Source organism: Boleophthalmus pectinirostris, unplaced genomic scaffold, assembly GCF_026225935.1.
Source record: "Boleophthalmus pectinirostris isolate CB_2022bp ecotype Guang Dong unplaced genomic scaffold, ASM2622593v1 HiC_scaffold_21, whole genome shotgun sequence".
Classification (NCBI taxonomy): Eukaryota; Metazoa; Chordata; class Actinopteri; order Gobiiformes; family Gobiidae; genus Boleophthalmus; species Boleophthalmus pectinirostris.
Genome location: NW_026571175.1, coordinates 29280352 through 29305662, shown reverse-complemented (window position 1 = coordinate 29305662; position 25311 = coordinate 29280352). Strand labels below are relative to the sequence as shown.

Here is a 25311-nt window from a genome sequence, read left to right as displayed (position 1 = left end):
CACCTTGTGATGTCATGCGGTAATACAGGTAGTATTGCCAATCTCTACTGAACTAAAGGTAAAATGTAGCTGTTAACTTGAAAACTACCACTACATGACATCACAAGGTGGAACAGAGCATTTTGACCTTTGGGGATGTAGACAGACTAATAATAAAGGATTACTCAGATATGAGTGAATGAAACAAAACACAACTCTAGGCATGTTTTTGAGGAGGTAACAAGTTTCTAACGTGACTTAAAGCTCCAATTTTGTGTATAGGATCTTTAATTGTACTTGCATTATGTTCTTTTATTGTTGTTATAGGAGACATTTCTTGGGTGGGGTCATGTGAGTGTCGGGTGTGTGTGTGCGGGCATGGAAATGTGCATAAAGGGCACACACTCACCTGGGCCAGGGAGGAGAGAAGTTGGCTGGGTACCCGCAGTGTCGGGAAGGTTACTTTTAAAATGTATTCCCCTACAGATTACAGATTACATACCCCAGAATGTAGTTTGTAACGTAATCCATTAAATTACTTAAAGTGAGTAATGTAATCTGAATACTTTGGATTACTTGATTTGCTGTAGAGAAGCAAAGACGAGGATATCGTAACATAAGATGTTTTGTTTTATCTGCTAAAAGAAAATAAAAAGCCCAGACTTTATTTAACCAAATTAAAAATATTATTGAAGAGGAGAAAACAGGTCCGCACAGCATGATTTAGTCCTGTTTTAATCTTGTTAAATCCTGTTTTAGTCCTGGTTTAGTCCTGGTTTTAGACCTGTTTTAGTCCTGGTTCAGTCCTGGTTTAGTCCTGGTTTTAGACCTGTTTTAGACCTAGTTTTAGTCCTGGTTTAGTCCTGGTCTAGTCTTGGTTTTAGTCCTGGTTTAGTCCTGGTTTAGATCTAGTTTAGATCTAGTTTAGACCTGGTTTTAGTCCTGGTTTAGTCCTGGTCTAGTCTTGGTTTTAGTCCTGGTTTAGTCCTGGTTTAGATCTAGTTTAGACCTGGTTTTAGTCCTGGTTTAGTCTTGGTTTTAGACCTGTTTTAGACCTAGTTTTAGTCCTGGTTTAGTCCTGGTTTAGTCTTGGTTTTAGACCTGGTTTAGTCCTGGTTTAGATCTAGTTTAGATCTAGTTTAGACCTGGTTTTAGTCCTTGTTTAGTCCTGGTTTAGACCTGTTTTAGTCCTGGTTTAGTCCTGGTTTTAGTCCTGGTTTAGTCTTGGTTTTAGACCTGTTTTAGTCCTGGTTTAGACCTGGTTAAGATCTAGTTTAGACCTGGTTTAGTTTCCGGCAATGAGTGGAATTACTGAGAAAAAAACAAAAAAAAAACAAACAAAAAAAACAACAACAACAACAAAAAAGGGGGATATCGCCCAAAATATGAAAACAGGAAAAGACCGCTGTGTAATCCATTTATTTCAACCAAGTAACTGTAATCCAATTACTACTCACTGAAACAGTAACTGTAACCGAATACAGTTACTCATAATTTGTACTCTGATTATGTAACTCTGGTACATGTAATCTGTTACTCCCCAACACTTGGTACCCGTGATTGTTGTGGACTGGTAACGCTTTTGTTTCTGGTTTTACGTTTTCAATACAGTACTCATTTTTGCAATATTTCTGCTCTCTGTCCACATTCGTACATTGCCGCTGTGATACCAGTTACCTATTAATAAAATTTTTTAAATTAAAGTTTTACATCGCATTCAGATCGTCATAGTTTTTACTGGACCCAGGCTTTATAAACCCGCCGTAGTTGAATATGAAGATGTAGACGGACTAATAATAAAAGATGACTTAACTTGTGTGAATGGAACGAAACTCAACTCCACGTATGTTTTTGATGAGGTAAGAATATTATAACAGGAATTAAAGCTCACAAGAGTCAGCTTTGGGCCTTTAACAGTTGAGAGGAAACTAAAACATAAACTGGTAAACGGGGCCTTACACAAGAATCCCATGCAGGATAATTAGTTCTTTGTATTATTTAACTATAACTGCAGTCTTCGTAACGCTATAATTGCGGCAACAATTTGAATCCCAATTAAAAAAATAAAATAATAACACGGTAGACTTTGTAAACTAAAAGACCATTAGAACGACAGATGTGTGTGACAGAGAGAGAGAGAAAGAAAGAAAGAAAGAGAGAGAAACAGGAAGAGAATACAGCCTCCCATAACGACCTCGGCACTAATTCAAGCGACGGAAAACAGTGTCTCCATGACAACGCGGCGACAATACGAGATTACTCCTTCGGTTCTTTTACAGCCGAGACGCATTCACAACGCTCCGGACCTGCCCTTGATGGCCTCTGTGGGTTTGATTGAGACGAGGGAGGGAGAGTAAAGAAGAGAAAGAGGGAGAGGGGGTGGGAGAAGGTGTAGAGAGTAGAGGAAGTGAGAGAGGGAGGGAGAAATGTGAGGAGAGAGGAGAAAAAGAGAGGACAGATAGTTAGGGGGAAAGAAAGAGGAGAGAGAATGAAGGACAGAAAATGATAGGGAGAGCGAGAGGAAGGAAAGTGAGGTAGGAAGGGAGACTGACAGAGAGAGTGGAGAGAGATAAAGCAAAAAGAGAGATAGAGAGAGGAGAGATAGAGGATAGAGAGGCAAATGAAGGACAGAAAACGATAGGGAGAGAGGGGAGGCAAATGAAGGAGAGAAATAAATAGTGGGAAAGAGAGAGGGATAGAGAGAAAAAGGGAGGGATAGATGGGAGGGACAGGAGAGAGTAGTGTTGTAGTCAAGATCGCACTAGTCGAGACCAAGACTAGATCAAGACCACAGGGTCCCGAGACCAGGACAAGACCGAGACCTCTGAGGGTCGAGACCGAGACAAGACCAAGACTTTTAAAGGTCGAGATCAAGACAGCTTTGTAATTTTCGACATTAATTTGTATTCTACTGTTATTTTGGCACATATATATCAATGTTTTTATGAATCTATCTCCATAGTCTCTCTCTATAATAAGCCAAGCAAACTGTGCTGCACTGAAACACCCCTGTTTTGGACCCTCACCCACAGTTTGAGAATCCCTTCCACTGGCAGTTTACAGAAAACTGTGAAGAAAGTGAAGAAAGTGTGTAGGATTTTTAAACCTGTGTAAGACTGGTTTTGCAGTGGGGTTTAGCCTCTACACATTTACCAAACGCACGTCGTGACAAATACAGATGCATTTGTGCACTTTTATTGGCAAACTTCACCTACAGGTCGCAGTAAGTTTATTTCAGACAGCAGCGGCCGTAATGAAATATGATCGCACTGGTCGAGTGTCAGACCTCGAGTCCGAGACAAGACCAAGTCCAAATGTGATCAAGTCCGAGACGAGACCAAAACCATAAAAAAAATATTTTAAAAAAACAGTCTCGAAGCCATTCTCAAGACCCCGAAGTCTCGAGTACTATGACACTAAGAGAGAGAGATGGCAGCTAATATATCAGTCAAAATATGGTCAAGTAAAAGTACTACAAATAGAAACCTCTCTTACTACTACTACTGCTACAACTAACAATTGCACTGTCATAAATATTAAACAAGCAGGACAAAGACTGTCACAATGTAAGTTAACAGCAAATATATCAGACTATTATACTACTACTATTACTACTACTACTACCATACTGTTGTTTTTTAAGAACCAAATACATTTTTGCAACAATACATCTACTTTAATCATCAAAACAGAGAATATGTCGAGTGTACTGCATAAACAAGTTTCCTTCCAATAAATATGCAAGACATTTTTTGTGTGGTCCCAAAAAGCATTGCTAAAACAAAACAAAAAAAGCCTTAGAGATATATCAAAATGTAGTATCACAATATACTGATATGTCTGCACAATAGGCTCTATTCACACTTATGTCACAAAACAGGAAGACGTTTGGAAAGGTGCGATTACAACTTCTCGGGCCCAGTTTTCTTCATCTTCATGTCATTGTAGCGTTCCGTTATGTTCGGCTGACCAACAATTACAACCACACCTCAGTTTTCATCATTTCCGCACCGACACGAAACTCAAATTCAAGATGATTCTAAACAGCACATACGTCTGCAGTCTTCATTTTACCACTGATCACATTTACTTCTGTGGGTTCGTCACTTTTAATAGATCCGTGTTAGTCGAGCCCAGTGTCGGGAACTACACCGGAAGTTGTAATCTCATCTTTCCAAACGTCTTCCTGGTTTGTGCCGTAAGCGTGAATAGAGCCTATTTGTGCGAGCGAAGGAGAGGAAGAGGGTGAAAAGGAGAGATAGGGAAAGCGAGGTGGACAGAGGAGAGAGACAGAGAGAGATAATAGGAAAAGAAGAGAGGTAGACAGAAAGGAGATTGTCAATGAAAGAAAAAGGATAGAGAGAGGTACAGAAAGAAAGAGATGAAGAGAGAAGAGAGTTTTATATGACAAATATGCAGCACTTTTCTGGTTATGTAAAATCTGCTACAGACCTACAAATGAAGTTAGATTGGATTGGAATTGGACACAGTAAATACCAACTCCATCAAATCAATAACACTTGAAACTAGTCGCCGGATGGAGATATTCATTATTATTATTAAACTGAAAGGACTTTGTTACATCACATCTGACAATGTTAAAAGCGACTCTAATATAATTTTAATTTAATTCTACATGCCCTATCAATTATTCTGTTTGTCTGGAGTTTTAATTGTAATTGTAATGTGTTTTTTTTTTTTTTCTCACCTATGTTATAATGTCGTTTCCTCTTCACAAACTGGAGTTGTGTTTTGTTTTATTCGAACCTTGCAGATTGAGACTGAGTTCGTCTCTTTGTTCCACCTTGTGATGTCATGTGGTAATACAGGATGTGCTCCACTGTGTTTTTAAACTCTATACGCCTTCACTAGAAATATTTGGATGATTTCAGCCCTGGAACTGCCGATCTTTACCAAACTAAACGAAAAAAGGGAGCCGTTAACTTGAAAACTACTACTACTAAATGACATCACAAGGTGGAACAGAGCATTTTGAGCTTTTGAGATGTAGACAAACTAATAGGGATGTAACAATAACTGAAATATTGCGATATCGTATCGTCAAAAGTCTCGCAATACAAGTTCCTTTGCTTAATCCTCGTGCAACTCTTTAAAAATAGTTACACCTGTGGTCCTTCGTGACAAAAATATCACAATATTTTTATGCAGTACAGATTTTTGTCCAACTTTTTTTTTCTTTTTTTTTTAATCAATGTCTTCATTTACTTCTGCCCTAATCATACATACCAAATATTATATAATATTTTGAAATTTTAACCCTTTAAATGCCAATTTTTTACAGCAAAAGTCTAACATTTTGTGCATTAAAAAAATTTTTTTTCTGTTTTTCAAATCATTTTAATTTGTGTTTGTTGGGGTTATCAGAGGCTGGGGATGATATAAAATAGTACGAACACTGATTTTGACTTCTTCTTTTTTTTTATTGAGATTTGGATATCGTTACATCCCTACGAACTAATAATAAAAGATTACTCAAACATGTGTGGATGAAACAAAACACAAGTCCAGGTCTGTTTTTAAAGAGGTAACAGTATTATAACATAACTCAAAGCTCACAAGAGTCAAGTCTGTGTGATATAGGGCCTTTCGTTGCAATTGCGTAACGTTCTTTGTATACTATGAGTACAGTCGTCGCGTATATGAGGGAGTGTATACGAGTATCTGTGAGGCGTATATGTCCTTGCCGGAGTTCAGGGCGAGTCTGGACATGTCCCTGTACGGTGAGTCAACACCCTTCAGCTGTCCCTCACAACAACTGCACCGGAATACATATTAAACAGGACACAATGCTGACACTGTACAAGATTTTACTCCTCTGACTACTACCACGACTACTACTATGACTACTACTACCAAGACTACTACGACTACTATTACTACAACTAAATCTGCATTGGAATACATATTAAACAGGACCCAATGCTGACACTGTACAAGATTTTACTGCTCTAACTACTACCATGACTACTACTACTACCACAACTACTAATACGACTACTAATACTACGACTGCTACTACTGCTATTACTACTGCTACTATTACTACAACTAACTCTGCACTGGGATACATATTAAACAGGACCCAATACTGACACTGTGCAAGATTTTACCCCTCTGAATACTATCACAACTACTACTATGACTAATATTACTACAGCTGCTACTACTACTAATACTACTACTACGACTGCTACTGTTGCTACTACTACTATTACTACAACTAACTCTGCACTGGAATACATTTTAAACAGGACCCACCGCTGACACTGTACAAGATTTTACCCCTCTGACTACTACCACTACTACTAAGACGACGACTAATACTACGACTGCTACTACTACTACTACTTCTGCCACTAAATACAGACAGGCAAGTAAAAGTACTACAACTAGAAACCTCTCCTCCTACTGCTACTGCTACAGCAAATATATCAGACTATTATACTGCAAATACTACTGCTACTACTTCTACTATTACTACTACTATTACTACAACTAAATCTGCACTACAGTTACTACACATTAAACAGGACTAAATACAGACACAGTGTACAATCTACTACTACTGCTGCTGCTACTACTACAACCGTCATAAATATTTAACATGCAAGACTAAATACTCACACAGTGTACAAGCTAACTAGTAATGTATCAGTCAAAACATGGTAAACTAAAAGTACTACAACGAGAAACTTCTCCTCCTCCTCCTCCTCCTCCGACTACTACTACTAGTACTACAACTAACTCTGCACTGGAATACATATTAAACAGGACCCAATACTGACACTGTATATGTTTTTACTCCTCTGACTACTACCACGACTACTACTATGACTACGACTACCACTACTACTACTACTAATACGATTACTACTACTACTACTACTACTGCTATTGCTACTATTACTACAAATAACTCTGCACTAGAATTACTACACAATTACTACACATTAAACAGGACTAAATACAAAAACAGTGTACAAGCTACTACTACTACTACTACTACTACTACTACTACTACTACTACTACTACTACAACGGTCATAAATATTTAACATGCAGGACTAAATACTGACACAGTGTACAAGCTAAACTCTAACTAGCAGCTAACACATCAGTCAAAATATGGTTAAGTAAAAGTACTACAACTAGAAACTTTTCCTCCTCCTCCTCCTCCAACTACTACTACTACTACTGCTACAACTAGTACTATTACTACCAACTCAAACTAGCAGCTAATATATCAGTCAAAATATGATTAATGATTAAAGTAAGAGTACTACAACTAGAACTTTCCTACTACTACATAAATATTAAACAAGCAGGACCAAATACTGTCAGTGTAAGCTATCAGCAAATATATCAGACTATTATACTATTAATATTACTACTACTACTTATACTACTACTACTACTACTGCTACTGCTACTATTACTACTACTACAATATTGCTGTTTTTTAAGAACCAAATACATTTTTGCAACAATATTCCAACCACTACATGTGAAAGTTAATATGAAATACATCTACTTTAATCATCAAAAAAGTGAATATGTTGAGTGTACTGCATAAATAAGTTTCCTTTCACTAAATAAGCAAGACATTTTTTGTGTGGTCCCAAAAAACATTGCTAAAAGAACCAAAAAAAAAAAAAACCCTTGGTGATATATCGACATAGCAGCCCACGATAACGATACTGTATCACGAAATGTAGTAAAAAATATCGATATTTTGATATTTCTGTACAACTGTAACATCAATATATGTATCACAACATACAACGGATTATGCAGTTTCGTTATGCCTATATTTTTTATTTCTGTGGCCTAATTATACTTTCTGTGTCAGAGGTGAAACTACATGGGTGTGATAATTTTCAGTCAGTCAGTTTTTTGTTAATTTAAATTTCAAAAATGGGGGGAAAAAAAAAAAAACTAAGTGAAACTACATGACAATATAACATCCCAGTACTGTATACTCTCACGTTTTCACATGGATGCGTTAACATGATTGAGAACCAAATCAGATGTGTTACAAATGCAAAATACATATTCATTTTGGAGCACATTTCCGAACCGCACAGTTGCCATTGGAAACAAGCGCCCTGTATATACGATGAACCCAAACACCTCGATTTCTCAGCAGGCAATTTCTCGCTATTATATTCAACACAGCAGCCAAAGCGATTTTACTTTCATGTAAGTAACTTTAAAAGAGAAAGCTCAGTGACTAATCGGCCTTTCAGTAACTTTCCAATACAGTCAACTTAGCCCATTGTGGGTTGAATTAGGAACAAGACGAGCAGTTTTAATACAAAGACAATTAGCACAGTGAGGTTTTTAATGTGTATTTTGTGTATTTTAGTCTTAGTTACCAGCCTGCATCTGCTGACCGTATCCACTGCTTCTTCTGTTTTCTTGGGTTATGTAGCAAAAATAAGAAGACGTACTGTGGAACATTCATCGTGCACACTTTAAAGAATGACTATTGTGTTTGAGTTTGCGATATAGTTACAATCTATGATCATTTTGTTATAATTTGGACATTTTAACGTGTGTTGAATTTGGAACAAGACAAGAGATATAGTTTAAAATACAAAGCCCGTTAGCGCAGTAAGATTTTTAAAGGGACAGTCAAAAATTTTGGACATATGACCCCATTTCCTAGTGTGCCAGAGTGTTGGAGATGTGTAGATACACTTTTTTAAATATTCTATCCAGTCCAAGCGCCAAGGTTTCAAAATGGCAGCCCATTCAAGTCAGTGGGCCAAGTTCAATGGCAAGTTCAATGAGTCCAGATTCGCCTTTAGCCCGGCGAGGTCTTTCCGGTGGCTGTGGGCCAACCGAGCATGCGCAGTAGTGCTCTTTTCTCTCGTGGGAACACGCGAATGCACGCGAACGCAAGCACAGAGCGCAGGCTTGTGTATCACGTGACTGCTTTGACCAATCAGAGCGAGAGGAGCTAGAGCAGAGTAGAGCGTAGCCGGAGCTAACGATTATAAAGCGTTTAAGACAACTGAAGGGTTTTGAGCTGAGAAAAAGTCTATGATTTAAAAATAGGTAAAAATGGTCAACAAATCCAACATTTTTGAAAGTTGCAGGCGCCCTGTCAGCCGAACACGAGCAGTTTGTGATTACATTGCCTCTATGAGAAAAATCCTCTCAGCCCATGGGATTTTTCCGCTGAAGTTCCAGTGAGTGGCCGCTACGTCAACTGGAGGCAGCGACAAGCAGTAACACCCTATCCAGTTATTTTAATAGCTCCATGGTTGTACTTCCTGATAGAAAGCTGGGCAGTGGCACCTATCTACCGGCAAAGTAAAATTCCACTGCTGCTGCGAAAATAGTCCCTCAACATGCGACGATTCATGCGATGGAAGGTTAGTTTTATTATTCTTTTTATACATTATTCTTTCAACACAGACATTTACATCGACAGTCTGGTGTAATAATAGATTTGCTTCGGGTGTTTTGTGGAGTGAGTAAGACTGTTTTTAGTGGCAGGATAACTATGGCCATTGACATGCACTAGTCTAGCACCAGCGACCTCTGCAAATACAAGGACTGGATGGAATTTTTTTTTAAAAAGTGTCTCCACACGTCTCCAACACTCTGACTCACTAGGAAATGAGGACCTATGTCCAAAATTCCCAACTGTCCCTTTAATGTGCATTTTGAAATAATCATAGTCATAGTTAAGCCTAAATCTGACCCTGTCCTCTGATTCTTCTGTTCATTTTGGTTATGTGATGAAAAAAAAAAAAAAAGACATACAGACATACAGAACATTCCAACCAACCTCTACAGAAACGTTACACAGAAGACCTACTGTGCTTATGTCTGATATATAGTTATAATCAATGATACCTGTGGATCATTATGTTATAATTTGGACATTTTAAATCGCAATATTGATCTAAAACAACTTAATAAAAGAAACAAGTGCACTGATTTCTATGTTAAACTGCAAAAAAAACAAAATCTAGTGGAGTTAAGATGACTTGAATTAAGAAAGTTTTGAGTAAATTTCACTTAACAAGTAAAATTATCTGTCAGTGGAGCAAGACTTTTTGTGTTTGAAATATGAAAATATGTCTTGCTACACTTAAAATAAGAAAAACAACAACTTTTTGCACTTTAAATACAAAACAAAATCACATGATGCTTGAATTAAGAAAAACACACTTATTCCATTGGTACGTAATTTTACTTGTCAAGTTGAATCTGTTCAAATAAAGTAAAATGATCTTAATTTAAGTCATTTTAACTAACCTTGATATCGTTTTTTTCCAGTGTAGAAAACTGCGGTTCGCAATGGGAGCTGACGTCGCCGTAAACAAAATCACAACAAAGAGTCATGCAGATGTCGACACCTCCAATGGATATCTGCACGTCATGCAAGCAAACCATGGATTTTTTTTTTTTTTCATTCATACAAAAGTGACTACGTGATGCTGCCAAATCCAACAAGTATCACAGATTAAGAAAACAAAATTGGAGAATGAAGTAAATCAGTACCGGTGAAGGTGAAAACTGGACTTGATCTGCAAACTGGCATCTTGAAAATAAGCAATTAAAGAGTCCTCAAACATGCATGAATCACTCCAAATACAACTTCAGGTGAGGAAATGGTGAGCGAGAACAAGTATAACAGGTACATATAAAAGCTCTGCAAAGTCGATCTTACATAATAGGTCGGCTTTAACTTTTTTTTTTCCCTTTCTGTCATTCTAAATCACTCAACATCTCTGTATCTTTTTGAAAGGATAACTACAGTATGTATTCTCAACCGTTACAATACAGAGAAGCAAAACAAAAACATACAAGGGACCTGGTAAACAAATGTTGACTTTCCCCTTACAAATAAACAAAACACAATATTCTATGGTAAAAAGAAATGTTACAGTCTCCCAAATGTAAATCACGAATGCAACAGTCTGACACCTCTTCTGTAGCAGTCATAGTGTTTCCTTTTTCACTTAAATCTGAAGTTGAACACAGCAGACTTGTGAAAAGGTTGTTGAAGTTCACAGTAACACATACCTTGCATTTACAGGGGCATGATGGTAAAAGATACCGCGATATTTGACTCAATTTGGATTTTTTTTTCTTATTAAAAACAAAGAGAACTGGCTGGATAAACAGGAGAAATGCCATTTAACACAAAAAATAGTTCATTCGTTTTAAGTCTGAAGATGATTGGATGATTTCAGCCCTGGAATTGCCAATCTCTACTGAACAAAAGGTAAAAGGTAGGTGGTAACTTAAAAACTACCACTACATGACATCACAAGGTGGAAAAGAGTATTTTGAGGTTTTAAAAGGTCTAAAAATGCAGGGTTACTCAAACATGTGTGAATGAAAGAAATCACAACTCCACGTGTGTTTTTGAGGAGGTAACAACATTTTAACACGGCTTAAAGTTCCCAAGAATCCATTTTGTGTAATATACCGTATTTTTCGGACTATAAGGCGCACTTAAAATGCTTAAATTTTCTCAAAAATCAACAGTACGCCTTATAATCCGGTGCACCTTACGTATTAACTCTGGTTGTGCTTACTGACCTCAAACCGATTTTATGTGATACACGGCGCTCAAAAATCTCAAATGTCAAAATGTTTTAGTACGACTTTGGTAAGCTATGAAGTCGCACTGCTATAAGGTGTATGTGTATGACCTGCAGATTTATAATCTCTGAAAAGTTTCAAGTGAACCATCTCCAACGTGATAAATGCACAGAACAGACTCACCGTCAGCAGCACATCCTCCATCACAGAAAGAACACTCATATTCCACTGAGTCATGTCCTTTAGTCCAACAGAAGCAGAACCGCATCAGGATACAAGGAGCGAGCTGGTTTTTTTTAGCGCTTATAGTTTATGCAAATTAGACATGTGGTTTTATGTTTTCTTTCTGTAAAACGTAAACAAATGTGCACAAAGCTGCATTAAACACATTAATAATCAATGTATATTTGAGTCGTCGTAGGAAATAAAAAAAAAACTAACTTAAAAAATTATCTACCCACATTCACCAAGACAGGGAGGCAACGCCGGGTGAATTACATCACGATTTGCCAATGGATCATCGTCCGTTTGTTTCACTTAAAGCGCCTTATAATCCGGTGCACCTTGTAGTCCGAAAAAAATGGTACGACCTTTCACTTTTTTTCTGACTAATTGCCACTTAACTGATATAAAACTATGGTAAATACAGTATTTACTACAGACATGACATGAGTAATAGTTATAAAAATATGAAAACCTGTCATATACACTTTAAAGAAAAAAAAATGTTTAGGGGTCCGTCACCTGCTTGTTTCTATGGATATGTCACTGCTCTCACTGGAATGTTCCACAGTATGACATTAAACAGTTCTACCTTACATTTATTCAATTACATGTGATTTAACAGCTCAAAAGTACCTGGAAAAACAGACAATCTGACCTGTAACTTGGTCTGGTTTGATCTCCATGATGATAAAAACGTTTAACACCACACTGTGAAACATTCCAGACAAACCATTAACATCTCCACGGCGAAAAGTTATTGACGAGCCCTCTACCAGAAAAGTTACACAATGCACCTTTAAATACATTACACAACTGTACTCACAGTTGACCCCAAAATGGTTTTTAAAATCATTCTTTTTGAATTTAGCACAAAACATTTCCATTGGCGGAAGTTTAGGACGCGGTAGCACTCTCTGTATGAGTCAAAAGGGTTACATATGTAAATGTGGATGGTGCAGAGGTGGAGGAATCTGTATAACTACAAAGAGATACTGTTACTTCAAAACCTAATGTATATCACTGCATGTAGTAGTACTGGTCTTGTGCCTCTTATTAGGAAAACAAAGCTACTACTAATATTACTTATTGGTAATATATAAGTGGACAAGGTTGAAATAAGAGACACTGAAATAGGGCTGGGTGACACGCGTTCTGTATTATTTAAGTATACACATCACTGTTACTTTCAAAACTTAATTTATATCACTTTATGTAGCACTACTGCTCTTTTTCCTGTTAATAAAGAAACAAAACTACTACTACAACTACTACTACTTATATATTACCCATTGCAGTAATATTAGTATAAGTTGCATTTTTGCTTTTGTGTACAAGGTTAATATAAGAAACAATGAAATAGGGTTGAATGACGTGACAAAACAAGCTTTCAACATTTGCTACAACTTTACACTAAAACTTTATTAACTACGATACTACTAACTATTCTGCCATTAAAGATGACTCCAATACTAGTACTTAGTAAAAATCTCAGTAAAAACTCAGTAAAATTTAAGCATACACATAACTGTTAGTATATAGTAGTACTGTTCTTGTTCCTATTATTAGAGACACAAAGCTACAACTTTTAATACTTATACTACTGAAATTTGTAATATATAAGTTCAATTTTTGTGGACAAGGTTGAAAAAAGAGACACTGAAACAGGACTGGGTAACATGACAAAACAAGCTTTCATAACTGACAACATCTTTACACTAAAAAGTTAAGTTCATTAACTACGATATTACTAACTATTCTATTACTAAGATGACTCCAGTAACTACTACTACTGTTACTTACACTACTGCAATTGATAATATATGAATTTATAATATTCTAGTACTAATACAACTCCTAGTACTACTTCTACTCCATATGTTCTGTAATATTTAATTCAAAAGTATACACAAAACTTTACTTCAAAACGTCATTTAAATCACTGCATGTAGTACTACTGATCTTGTTCCTCTTATCAGAGAAACGAAACAAAACTACTACTATTACTTTTACTACTGCAATTGAAAATATATAAGTTCCATTCTTGCGTTTTTGTGGACAAGGTTGAAAGAAGAAACAATGAAACAGGGTTGAATGAACGTGACAAAACAAGCTTGCATAATTGACAACAGAAACTACGATACTGCTAACTATTCTAGTACTAATACGACTCCTAGTACTACTACTTCTACTCCATACATTCTGTAATATTTAATTCAAAAGTATAAACATAACTTTTACTTCAAAACACCATTTATACAACTGCATGTAGTACTACAGATCTTGTTCCTGTTATTAGAGAAACGAAACAAATACTACTTTATATAATAATACTTTATATATAATAATATTACTTATATTACTGCAATTGAAAATATGTCATTTCCAGTTTAGCTTTTTTGTGGACAAGGTTGAAATAAGAGACACAGAAACAGGGTTGAATGATGTGACAAAACAAGCTTTCATAATTGACAATAGCCTTAAACGTTAACTACAGTACTACTAACTATTTTACAAGTAATACAACTCCTAGTACTACTACTTCTACTCTATGTGTTCTGTAATATTTAATTCAAAAAGTGTACACTTAAACATTTACTGCAACAGCTAACTAAGATTAAATAGGAAATACTCAAATCTTGCATGTGTAGGATCAATATGAGGATGTGAGAATGAGTCATTTTGCTCAATCTGAGAAAATAGTCACTACAGCCAAAATGGAGTTGTTATTGTGAACGCAGAGCGACTTTCAATTCCAATTTCATCACATTTCAGTCGGATGTCAATATGAGAAGAGGAAACTGGTAATTTTTTGTATCTAAAAATATGCAAGCAAGTATATAGTTCAGAATATTTAACTTGGAATATTTCAAGTAGTAGTAGTAGTAGTAGTAGTAGTAAAAGTAAAAGTAGTAGTAGTAGTAGTTGTTGTTGTTGTAATAATAGCAGTAGTAGTAGTAGCAATAGTGGTAGTAACAGTAGTAGTAACAGTAGTAATAGTTGTTGTTTTGTTGTAAGAATAGTAGTACTACTACTAGTAGTAATAGTTGTAGTAGTAGTAGTAGTTATTGTTGTTGTTGTTGTAATAATAATAGTAGTAGTAACAGTAGTAGTAACAGTAGTAGTAACAGTAGTAGTAGTAGTAGTAGTAGTAGTAGTAGTAGTAGTAGAAGTAGAAGTAGTAGTAGTAGTAGTAGTAGTATTAAAAGTGCCCATTGTCTGAGACATGAGAGTTGTACTACATTTACAGTGAGTACTAGTTGTTGTAATAATAGTAGTAGTAGTTGTAGTAGTAGTACGAGTAGTAATAGTTGTTGTTGTTGTTTAAGTAATAGTAGTAGTAGTAGTAGTAATAGTAGTATTAAAAGTACCCATTGTCTGAGACATGACAGTTGTACTACATTTCCAATGAGTAGTAATTGTATATAGTTAAGAATATTTAACTTGTATATAACCAGTAGCATATAGCACATAAAGACATTTCATTTTCCATATTCACTTTCAGGGCATTTTCATGGATACTCTATCAGAAAAGTTACACAGTGCACCTTTAAAGTGCCTTCTATTTTCTGATCTCTACTGTATGTTATATTGTTGTTTCCTCATCTAAACATACCTGGAGTTGTGTTTAGTTTCATTCGCACATGTTTAACACACCAACCCTGCATATTGAGGCTACTAAGAGTTATTCTCTCAAACAGAAAAAAGCTCTGTTCCACCTTGTGATGTCATGTGGTAATACAGGAAGTGCTCCACTGTGTTTTTAAACTCCACAGACTTTCACTGAAATAGCTAGAATAATTTCAGCCCTAGAATTGCCAATCTATGTTGAACTAAAGTTAAAAAGTATCTGTAAGCTACCACATCATGACATCACAAGGTGGAACAGAGCATTTTGAGCTTTGGAGATGCAGACAGACTGATAAAAGTATTACCCAAACATGTGTGAATGAAACAAAACACAACTCCAGGTCTGTTTATGAGGAGGTAACAACATTATAACACGACATAAAGCTCACAAGAATCCATTTTGTGTAATTCAGGAGCATTAAACAAAATCCAAATAAAGTTCCGTAGTCGACAGGAGCGGTGTGAGGATGTGATACTGTGAGACGGGTCATTTTGCTAAATCTAAACCCTCAAAATAAATGGAAACTGTTTTAGCTGTGAGCTCATCTCTAAAAACGTAAAGTGAAATTTAGTGGGCCTAAACACACACTGAGTCATGTTACTCTGTTTAAAGCAGCAGGCAGGAGTTGTAGTGGTAGTACTACTAGTAGTAGTAATGATAATAGTTGTAGTAGTAGTAGTAATGATAATAGTTGTAGTAGTAGTAGTAAATAAGTAGTAGTAGTAGTAGTAGTAGTAGTAGTAGTAGTAGTAGTAGTAGTAGTAGTAGTAGTAGTAGTAGTAGTAGCAGCAGCAGTAGTAGTAGTAAAATACCCACTGTTTGAATCATGACAGTTGTACTATACAGTATTTACAGCAGTTGTTGTAATAATAGTAATAGTAGAAGTAGTAGTTGCAGTAGTTGTAATAGTAGTATAACAGTAGTAGTAACAGTAGCTATTGTAGTAGTAGCAATAGTTGTAGTAGTAGTAGTAGTAACAGTAGTAGTAGTGGTGGTGGTAGTAGAGGTAAGTAGTAGTACTACTTGCAGAAGTAGTAGTAGTAATAATAGTAGTAGGAGTAGTCAAATTCCCACTGTCTGAGTCATGGCAGTTTTACACATTTACACATTTACAGTGAGCAGTAGTTGTTGTAATAGTAGTAATAATAGTAGTAGTAGTAGTAGTAGTAGTAGTACTTACAGTAGTAGTAACAGTAGGTGTTGTTGTAGTAGCAATAGTTGTAGTAGTAGTAGTAAAATACCCACTGTTTGAGTCATGACAGTTGTACTACATTTACAGTGAGTAGTAGTAGTAGTAGTAGTAGTAGTAGTAGTAGTAGTAGTAGTAGTAGTAGTAGTAGTAATAGTAGTAGTAGGAGAATTCCCACTGTCTGAGTCATGGCAGTATTAGACATTTACAGTGAGTAGTAATTGTTGTAATTGTTGTAATAGTAGTAACAGTGGTAGTAGTAGTAGTACTGTTGGTAGTTGTTGTAGTTGTAGTAGTAGTAGTTGTTGTAGTAGCAGTAGTAGTAGCAGTAATAATAGTAGTAGTAAAATTCCAGCTGTCTGAGTCATGACAGTTGTAGTACATTTGTTCCAGTGAATAGTAGTTGTAATAATAATAGTAGTAGTAGTAGTAGTAGTAGTAGTAGTAGTAGTAGTAGGAGCAGCAGTAGTAGCAGTAATAATAGTAGTAGTAAAATTCCCACTGTCTGAGTCATGACAGTTGTAGTACATTTGTTCCAGTGAGTAGTGCAGGGACACTGCCCCAGAGACAGGGGCTGGACCGGAGCAGAGTGGATTTAAAGAGAACAGCTTCTGCCTCACGGTGAAATGTGACGCTAATGTAGGTGAGTGGTTCAACAAGGAAACGGGTCAAAACAATTAGAAATGTCCAAATAAATTAAAATAGAAACAAATAAACAGACCAGTAATAAGTAAGCAGTATGTTTAGGCAATACTATGGACAGTTAATCACAATATCAATTTATATTTTGTTCACTGATTTTTCTTTTTTTCATTGACTGTATAAAGAAGTGGACTAAGGGAGAGTGACTTTACCCACAGTGTTCAGCTCCAGGCAAATGAAGCGCACGAGGCTAGCAGTTCACAATTTGGTTAGATATTATATTAATTTATTTACAGAAAAAAAAAAATGAAATTAAAACACTAGGGTCATGTATAGCGGGTTCATACAAACATTTTAAGACCAAATTGAGGAGTCTGGCAGCAGTTTCAGAGAGAGGGATGACAATTTTTCAATGTAATGTCAACTGGAGCCACAGTTGGTAGAGCCAGAAGCACACCCATGCTCACTTCCTATTGGGAAAAAGGCAGCTAGTGGGTTAGCAATGTCCATTTACATATTTAGTCTATGGAAATACGTTTAGTTTATTTGTTTATTTGTTTATGGGATTCCCATTAGTCTGTCCTCGGGTAAAGACTATTCTTCCCAGGGTCCAAGTTGGCATAATTTACAGTAAAATTTTCCATTATAACAAAAAAACAAAACAACAACTATCACACATAAGTTCATACAATCCTGTTCCATCATATACTACGTCATAAACTTTAACTATAATATATCCAATAAATTACAATGAATAACTTTCTTTAACATTTTCTTAAAACTTGGCTCATGCTTATGAACAGTTAAGGTTTGGGAGAGTGTTTTCCAAAGCACTATCGCTCTGTACCTAACAGTTCTTTCAAGGGCATTAGTCCTGGGCTGTGGAAGTATAAAATGGCCCTGTGAAGCTTGTCTTGTGTTAAAACCACAAGTCTATACCATGGGCAGTTAATTAAGATATTAATTTAGGTTTGACTCCTAAGGACTTTGTTTAAATCAGCAGCAAAATTCACTATGAATTCTGAAATAACAAAAAAATATATATACTAAAATATACTTTTTATTTATCATTCACCAGCACTTTCTGGTATAATTTTGTTAACCACTTTTTGAATTTGTACTTCAAAATTTTAATATAGCAAAAATACAAACACCAGGATCACATACAGCGGGTTGATCGAAAAGATTTAGGACCAAAAGGAGGAGGCTCACAGCAGTTACAGAGAAAGGGGCAATGTTTGTTTTTTGTTTGTTTGTTTGTTTTTCAATACAAAGCGAATTGGAGCCAGAGACTATGGAGCCAGAAGTGCACCCGTGCTCACTTCCTATGTTCTTTTACCATAGAGGGGACCAAGCCATCATTTTGCAAGTGTCAAGTAAGTCTCAAGTCTTTGACCTCAAGTCCGAGTCAAGTCCCAAGTCAAATACAGGCAAGTCCAAGTTGAGTCTCGAGTCCCATAAGTTCAAGTCAAGTGCAAGTCGTCTGCTTTGAGCTTCAAGTCATTTCAAGCTTTTAAACCAAAGTACCAAATATAGCTTAGATTTTTGCATTTTATATGAATTTTAAGATAAATTGTACTTGTAAAGTCATAGTATATTTATATATGAATATTTATAGAGTGTATAGGAGTTGTAGAATTGCATTTTTTTTTTCTTTTTAAATGTCTTGACAAGATCTTAGTGTGAAACATTATGGTCAAAATAGAACAAATTCAGATTTAAAAGTGCTTCTCAACTCTTCTCAAGTCACAGGCCTCAAGTCCAAGTCAAGTCCCAAGTCACTGACCTTCAAGTCCAAGTGGAGTCCCAAGTCTTAGTCCATTTTATCAAGTCAAGTCTCAAGTCCAAAATATAGTGACTCAAGTCTAACTCGAGTCCAAGTCACAACTTGCAATTCCACACCTCTGCCTTTTACATATACCGTCTATGGTTGAGGTTCGGGTATGGCACAAAAAATTTACAAAATGATCAGGATGAAGCGTACAAAATTGTGTGTTTGGAGTCTTACCGGTGCCAGGTCGTCCCATGATGATCTGCTTGCGTGGGGCGGGGTGGGGGGACTCGGCTGGCAGTATGAGGGGGAGCAGGGCGGTGGGGGTGGGGTGACAGGCCACGGGCTGAGGCAGGGACCCCGAAGAGTCCTGATGCCCTCCCTCGGGTTTCCTCTCCCTCTCTCTGCCCCCCGACCCAGAGGAGCACAGCACAGAGCCGGACGAGGTGGTGGCTGCGCTGGACAAGGCAGTGGAGCCCCCTGTGGCCGGAGTCAAGGACTGCAGGAGAGAGGGACAGTTAGATAAATGAATAGTACAGGCTCTAATCACGCTTAACGTCGCAAACCAGGAACACGTTGTGGAAACATGCAATGACAGCTTCCGGCGGGCTCTGTTTGCGGTAGTAAATCTGACAAAATCTATGAAAAATGAGAAAATGCCCCAGTTTTCTTCATCTTCATGTCATTGTAGCGTTCCATTATGTTCAGCTAATCGACAATTACAACAACATCTCAGTTTTCATCATTTCCTCACTGACACACAACTCCGAGCGCACTGGGTACATGCAGTTAGAAGTAAAGGTGTGCAAAAATATCGAAATATCGTATATATATATATCGCATCATTTAATGTGATATATGTGACAGTACAGATATCGGGGACTGCCGTATCGATATGTCACCAAGAGTATTTTTTGGTATATTTTGCTAAATTATTTTGTTACAGCGCTACAGTTTTGTTGCTTGTTTAGAGGATGGAAACTCATTTATGCAACACATTTGACATTTTCACTGTTTTGACAATTAAAATGTTTGTTTGTTTGTTTCATATTAACTTTGCACAAGAAGTGGTTTAACAAAAACATTTAGTATCACAGCCATGATTTAGCCATAATTTTTATTGAAATGTATCAAACTGATTTGAAATATATCGTATCGAACCAAAAGTGCACTGTATCGCGATATGTATTGTATCGTGGCCTATGTATCAAAGTATGTATCGTATCGGCAACTTATAGTTAATGATACCCAGCCTTAATTAGAAGAGATGAGGGCACCAAATTCAAGATGATTCCAAACAGCACATACGTATGCATTTTACCGCTGATCACATTTACTTCAGTGAGTTTTATTACAGTCGGTCGACGAGCCAAGTGTCAGTAACTACACTGGAGGTTGTCGCCGCATGTTTCCAAACGTCGTCTTGGTTTGTAACGTAAGCGTGAATAGAGCCTTTTGTAATGTATATAATTTTAACATCAGTACACAGTATTCCTGACATTTTATTGTATTGCACAGTTACTTGTTTTAATGTTATATTGATACTTTGCTGTGAAATCATGCTGGGGGTGTTCTACATGTATCTCTAATGGTGGAATGCTTAGGAGTTACCATGGAGACACAATGCACACATAAGCAAACACAGCCAATAAGGTTTTTAGATTGTCTGGAAACTTAAGAAAAAATACAAAATGGATTTAAACAGTAAAAGTTGAGAGTGACTAACAAAAAACTGTCTAATACTAACTAGCATGTGACTGTAATTTTATGTGTGAGAGACTTGTTTAACCACACAAATCAGCTCACCTGTTGTAGTTCACACTAAGTCAGCTATTTTTGGTCATATTGTGCTAAAATAAAGATTGTATTCACGATTAATAAATCTTCAGACAGAGCAGAGCCTACAGTTAGCTTCATACCCCGCGAAAATGTAGATGACAGCAGCTGCAAAGTATCAATATTTTAAAAATGTATTATTATTTATTATTATTGTATTACATATATGTTTTTTTATTTATTTATTTATTTTGAGGTAATAAAAAATTATTATTATTTTATTTTATTAAAAAAAAAATTTATTATTATTTTTTTTTTACATTTTCCATATATTACATGTTAGTTGTGTCATGGAAATGTTCCTGCAGTAACAAAAGTTGATGGTGCAGTAAATTATAATAACATCCCCCATGGTGATTTACCTCCATGTAAACTGATCGGCCGTGTATTTCTTATGGGACACCTGCCATTGCATTTCAGAGCCATGTTAACATATAGAAAACGTGGTGTCCTGTGTCGGAGCAGCCTGGGTGGGATTCAGACTGAACTGTGTGCCCTCTGTCATCACCACTCACTGTCTCTGTCGCTAAGCTCTGCACTGTAAAATTCCCTCTGTAAAGTAGGGCTGGGCATCATTAAAGGGACAGTCTGGAATTTTGGACATAGGACCTCATTTCCTAGTGAGCCAGAGTGTTGGAGACATGTGGAGACACTTTTTAAAATATTCCATCCAGTCCTTGTATTTGCAGAGGTCGCTGGTGCTAGACTAGTGCATATCAATGGTCATAATTATCCTGCCACTAAAAACAGTCTTACCCACTCCACAAAACACCTGAAGCAAATCTATTATTACACCAGACTGTGGATGTAAATGTCTGTGTTGATAGAATAATGTTTGAAATAAAACTAACCTTGCATCGAATTAATCGTCGCCTGTTGAGGGACTATTTTCTCATATATCAGTCCGCCGCTGCCAAACTTTCTATCAGGAAGTACAACTCACTGCTGCTGCTCAGACATAAATCCTTCAAATACAAGGTTGGTTTTGGACATTCACATGCACAGTCTAGCGTAATAATAGATTTGTTTCGGGTGTTTTGTGGAGAGGGTAAGACTGTTTTTAGTGGCAGGATAACTATGGCCATTGACATGCACTAGCCTAGCACCAGTGACCTCTGCAAATACAAGGACTAGATGGAATATTTAAAAAAGTGTCTCCACATGTCTCCAACACTCTGGCTCACTAGAAAATGAGGTCCTATGTCCAAAATTCCGGATTGTCCCTTAAAACAACAGTTAAATCATGGCTGTGATAACCCTAACCCTAACCCTAAGTCCAATAATTCTGTACAAAGTTAATATGAAAAGCACCCATTTTACTCAAAACAGTGAAAATGTCAACACATTTATAGCTCTTAAACAAAATAGTTTAGTAAAATATAACGAAAAATACTCTTGACGATATATCGACATAGCAGCCCACGATTTCAATGCTGTATCATCAAATTAAATGAAACGATATGTTGAAATTTCAATATTTTTGCACACCCATACTGTTCAGTTCAGTCCTACAATTTCAGTGTCAGTTAAAAAAAATATATATACTATGCTGTTTTCTGATCTGTTATCATTTTGTTTCCTCATAAAATACAGACCTGGAGTTTTGTTTTATTCACACATGTTTAACTCACAAACGCTGCATATTTAGGCTGAGTTCTTCTCTCAAACAGAAAACACTCTATTCCACCTTGTGATGTCTTATGGTAATACATGAACTCTGTTTTTAAAGGTTGAATGGAGGATTTTTTTTGTTTCAAATTGTCAATGATAGCATTATAGAGGTGCAGTAGCCTTGTAATTATGATGACCAAAAAAAAGAGAATAAAAATTCAACTCTGGACGTGGTGGGGCTAAACATTTGCCAATAGATAACGACACTGCCTTGTTATCTGTTAGCTGATAGGCTGTCAATCAAACTCCCTACGTTTCTAGCGTAACTGACTTGCCTGCGCGCTGCCATTATGTGGTTTACGTACGACTGTCACACAGTCCACAGACGCAAGACGCACAGACGCCGTTTACTCCACCAACGCAACAGTTCTTAGCAGCTTTTTTGTCCTATATCTTCCTCGCAGTTAGCACAAAGTTTGTGCAATGGCAGTTAGCCGCAAAAGAAAGTCCGTTTTTGAGGTCGCTGAAAGAAGAAGACAAGGGGAAAAGCAGCGAAGCCAAACTAAGGTGATTCTTGTAGATTCATTCCAGCGATGGCGCGACTGAAGCAGACGAAGGGTCTAAAGACTGACACACTGGTCGCCAAATTACTCCTGGACAGGAAACTTCTGCTTATTATGAAAACGTACTTTATTTCCAAGAGCTAGACAAACGTTTTTCAGGACACGAATGCGATATCCTATATCTGAAAACGTAATTTTCAAGGCAAAGAAAGAGTCCGCTTGCTGCTGCCTGTTGTAGCTAGTTCATTTGCACGGAATCTCCGCGCACCCTTCTCTGCACCGCTCCCCTCTCCTCTCTCCTCTCCTCTCTCCCTGCTCCGCTCTTCTCCCTGCTCCTCACTTCTTGTCCGCGCACGAAATGTCCGCGCACCCCCTCCCCCCGCTCCTCACTTCTCCGTCTTGCCTAACCAACTCTGTAGTTAGTTGTTTACAAGTCATGTGCAGCACCGGCTGTAAACAAACCTGTTTCTGGCGTAAGGAGGAGGCGGGAGGAGGCGTTTCTACGTAGGGAGCTGTAGGGGGGGGGGGGGGGGGGGGGGGGGGGGGTGGTTTCACGCATGCGCAACATTTGAAAAAGGACAAACAGTCGCTGGATTTCTCGTTCCTTGGAAAATCCTCTATACAACCTTTAAACTCCATACAGAAACATTTGGATAATTTCTGTTGTAGTTCAAAGTAAGTCAGCTATTTGTGGTCATATTGTGTTAAAATAAAGTTTGGATTCAAGTCTAATAAAGCTTCAGACAGAGCAGAGCCTTAAAATGTTAACTTGAAAACTACCACCTCATGACATCACAAGGTAGAACAGAGCATTTTGAGCTTTGGAGATGTAGACAGACTAATAAAGAGGATTACTTAAACATGTGTGAATGAACCAAAACACAACCCCTGATGTGTTTTTGAGGAGGTAACAGTATTATAACATGGTGGAAAGCTCACAAGATTAATTTTTGCTATATTGTGCAACCTTTAAGTTACAGTGCAAGTTTATTTTATTCTCACTGGATAAAAAAACAGACATATTCTTTGTTCTTCTTACTGTGATATTGATATTTTATTGACGTTTTCGCGTCTTTTTTCTGCTGGTCTATAACTGCATGTCTGTAACGAAAATGGTTTCCCCTTGGGTATAAATACAAGTAATTCTGATTCTGAAAAGTGAACTACTCTGTACACAAAATTCTAAGAAAATGGAAGCGGGACAAGGTTTTTCTAATAAAAAGTCTTTTCTAAAATGACATGAAAACATCAATACAAGAGCAGACTGATGTTTTCAAGCAAGACAATTCGTCTACAACATTATCAATTCACTGGTTTCAGCTTTCTGTTTTCTGCAACATTTAGAGGACTTTTTCCCATTCAAAAGATGCAATATTTTTGTTTTAATTGTTCTTCGCTATGGCAACAGTCATAAATTTTCATCGTTCTGAAACCCATGAATATGAATTATTATTAATATGTGAGTGACTGGAGATGGTTGGAGGGCCATATGTCTGTGCATCTGTGGCTAAAGGAGTATCTTACCACCAACGAGTGTGTGAAATAAGGGATTATTGGATGAAATTATAATAGGGGTGTAAGAAAAAAAGGATCGATTCAGTGATATGTCGTGATACTAAATTGCACAATTCTTGAATGTGTCTGAATCGATTTTTTAAATAATATTTTTCACAAAAAATCCAGAGTTACATTTACTGTTCTCATTATTTAAAAATAAATAAATTCATGTAATACAATTGTACGCATGTGAAAGTGTATTTGACTAAATTATTAGCAGTAATAATTGAGAAATTGCAATATATTGTGCTTTGTTTTAGATATATTGGGATATATCTTTGTTTTAGATATATTGGGATATACAGTATTGTATCGCCAGACTCATGGCAATGCACACCCCTACATTATAAGGTGTCTTTGAGTCTGGAAAACACTTCTAAATTAATTATATTATATGTACCTATTTTTCTTATGTTTTGAATTTTTTCCAATAAAGTGAGATTCACTAGCCTGATTCATCAGCCGGTTCCACTTCGTAGAAACTTTCTGACCTCGCAGCATTAGAATTCGTTCGCTTGACAGTAGGTGGGTACTTTTTATAATTTAACCAATCGCTGCTATTTGGTCGTGATCTATGTAACGCATCGCTAATGAGGCTAACTGGTATATTAAGCTTTTCCCAAATCCCGTAGGAAGAAGGGCAATAACGTCTTTCCCCTTGACAAAATTCGCCAAACATTCTCTTTGTTCCGGCTTTAAATCTTCATCTTAGGAATCGTTG

At 36.8% G+C, this 25311-nt stretch overlaps 1 protein-coding gene across 4 annotated transcripts in view; it reads right to left on the bottom strand.

Annotated features, from left to right (window-relative positions):
• Positions 1-25311, bottom strand: part of cica (capicua transcriptional repressor a) — a 126044-nt gene that overhangs the window by 59069 nt on the left and 41664 nt on the right. For all 4 annotated transcript variants that reach the window (XM_020938015.2, XM_020938017.2, XM_020938016.2 and 1 more), the window contains exon 3: positions 19261-19522. In XM_020938015.2, coding sequence (XP_020793674.2) covers positions 19261-19522 — 262 coding nt within the window. The remainder of the gene's footprint in view (positions 1-19260; positions 19523-25311) is intronic.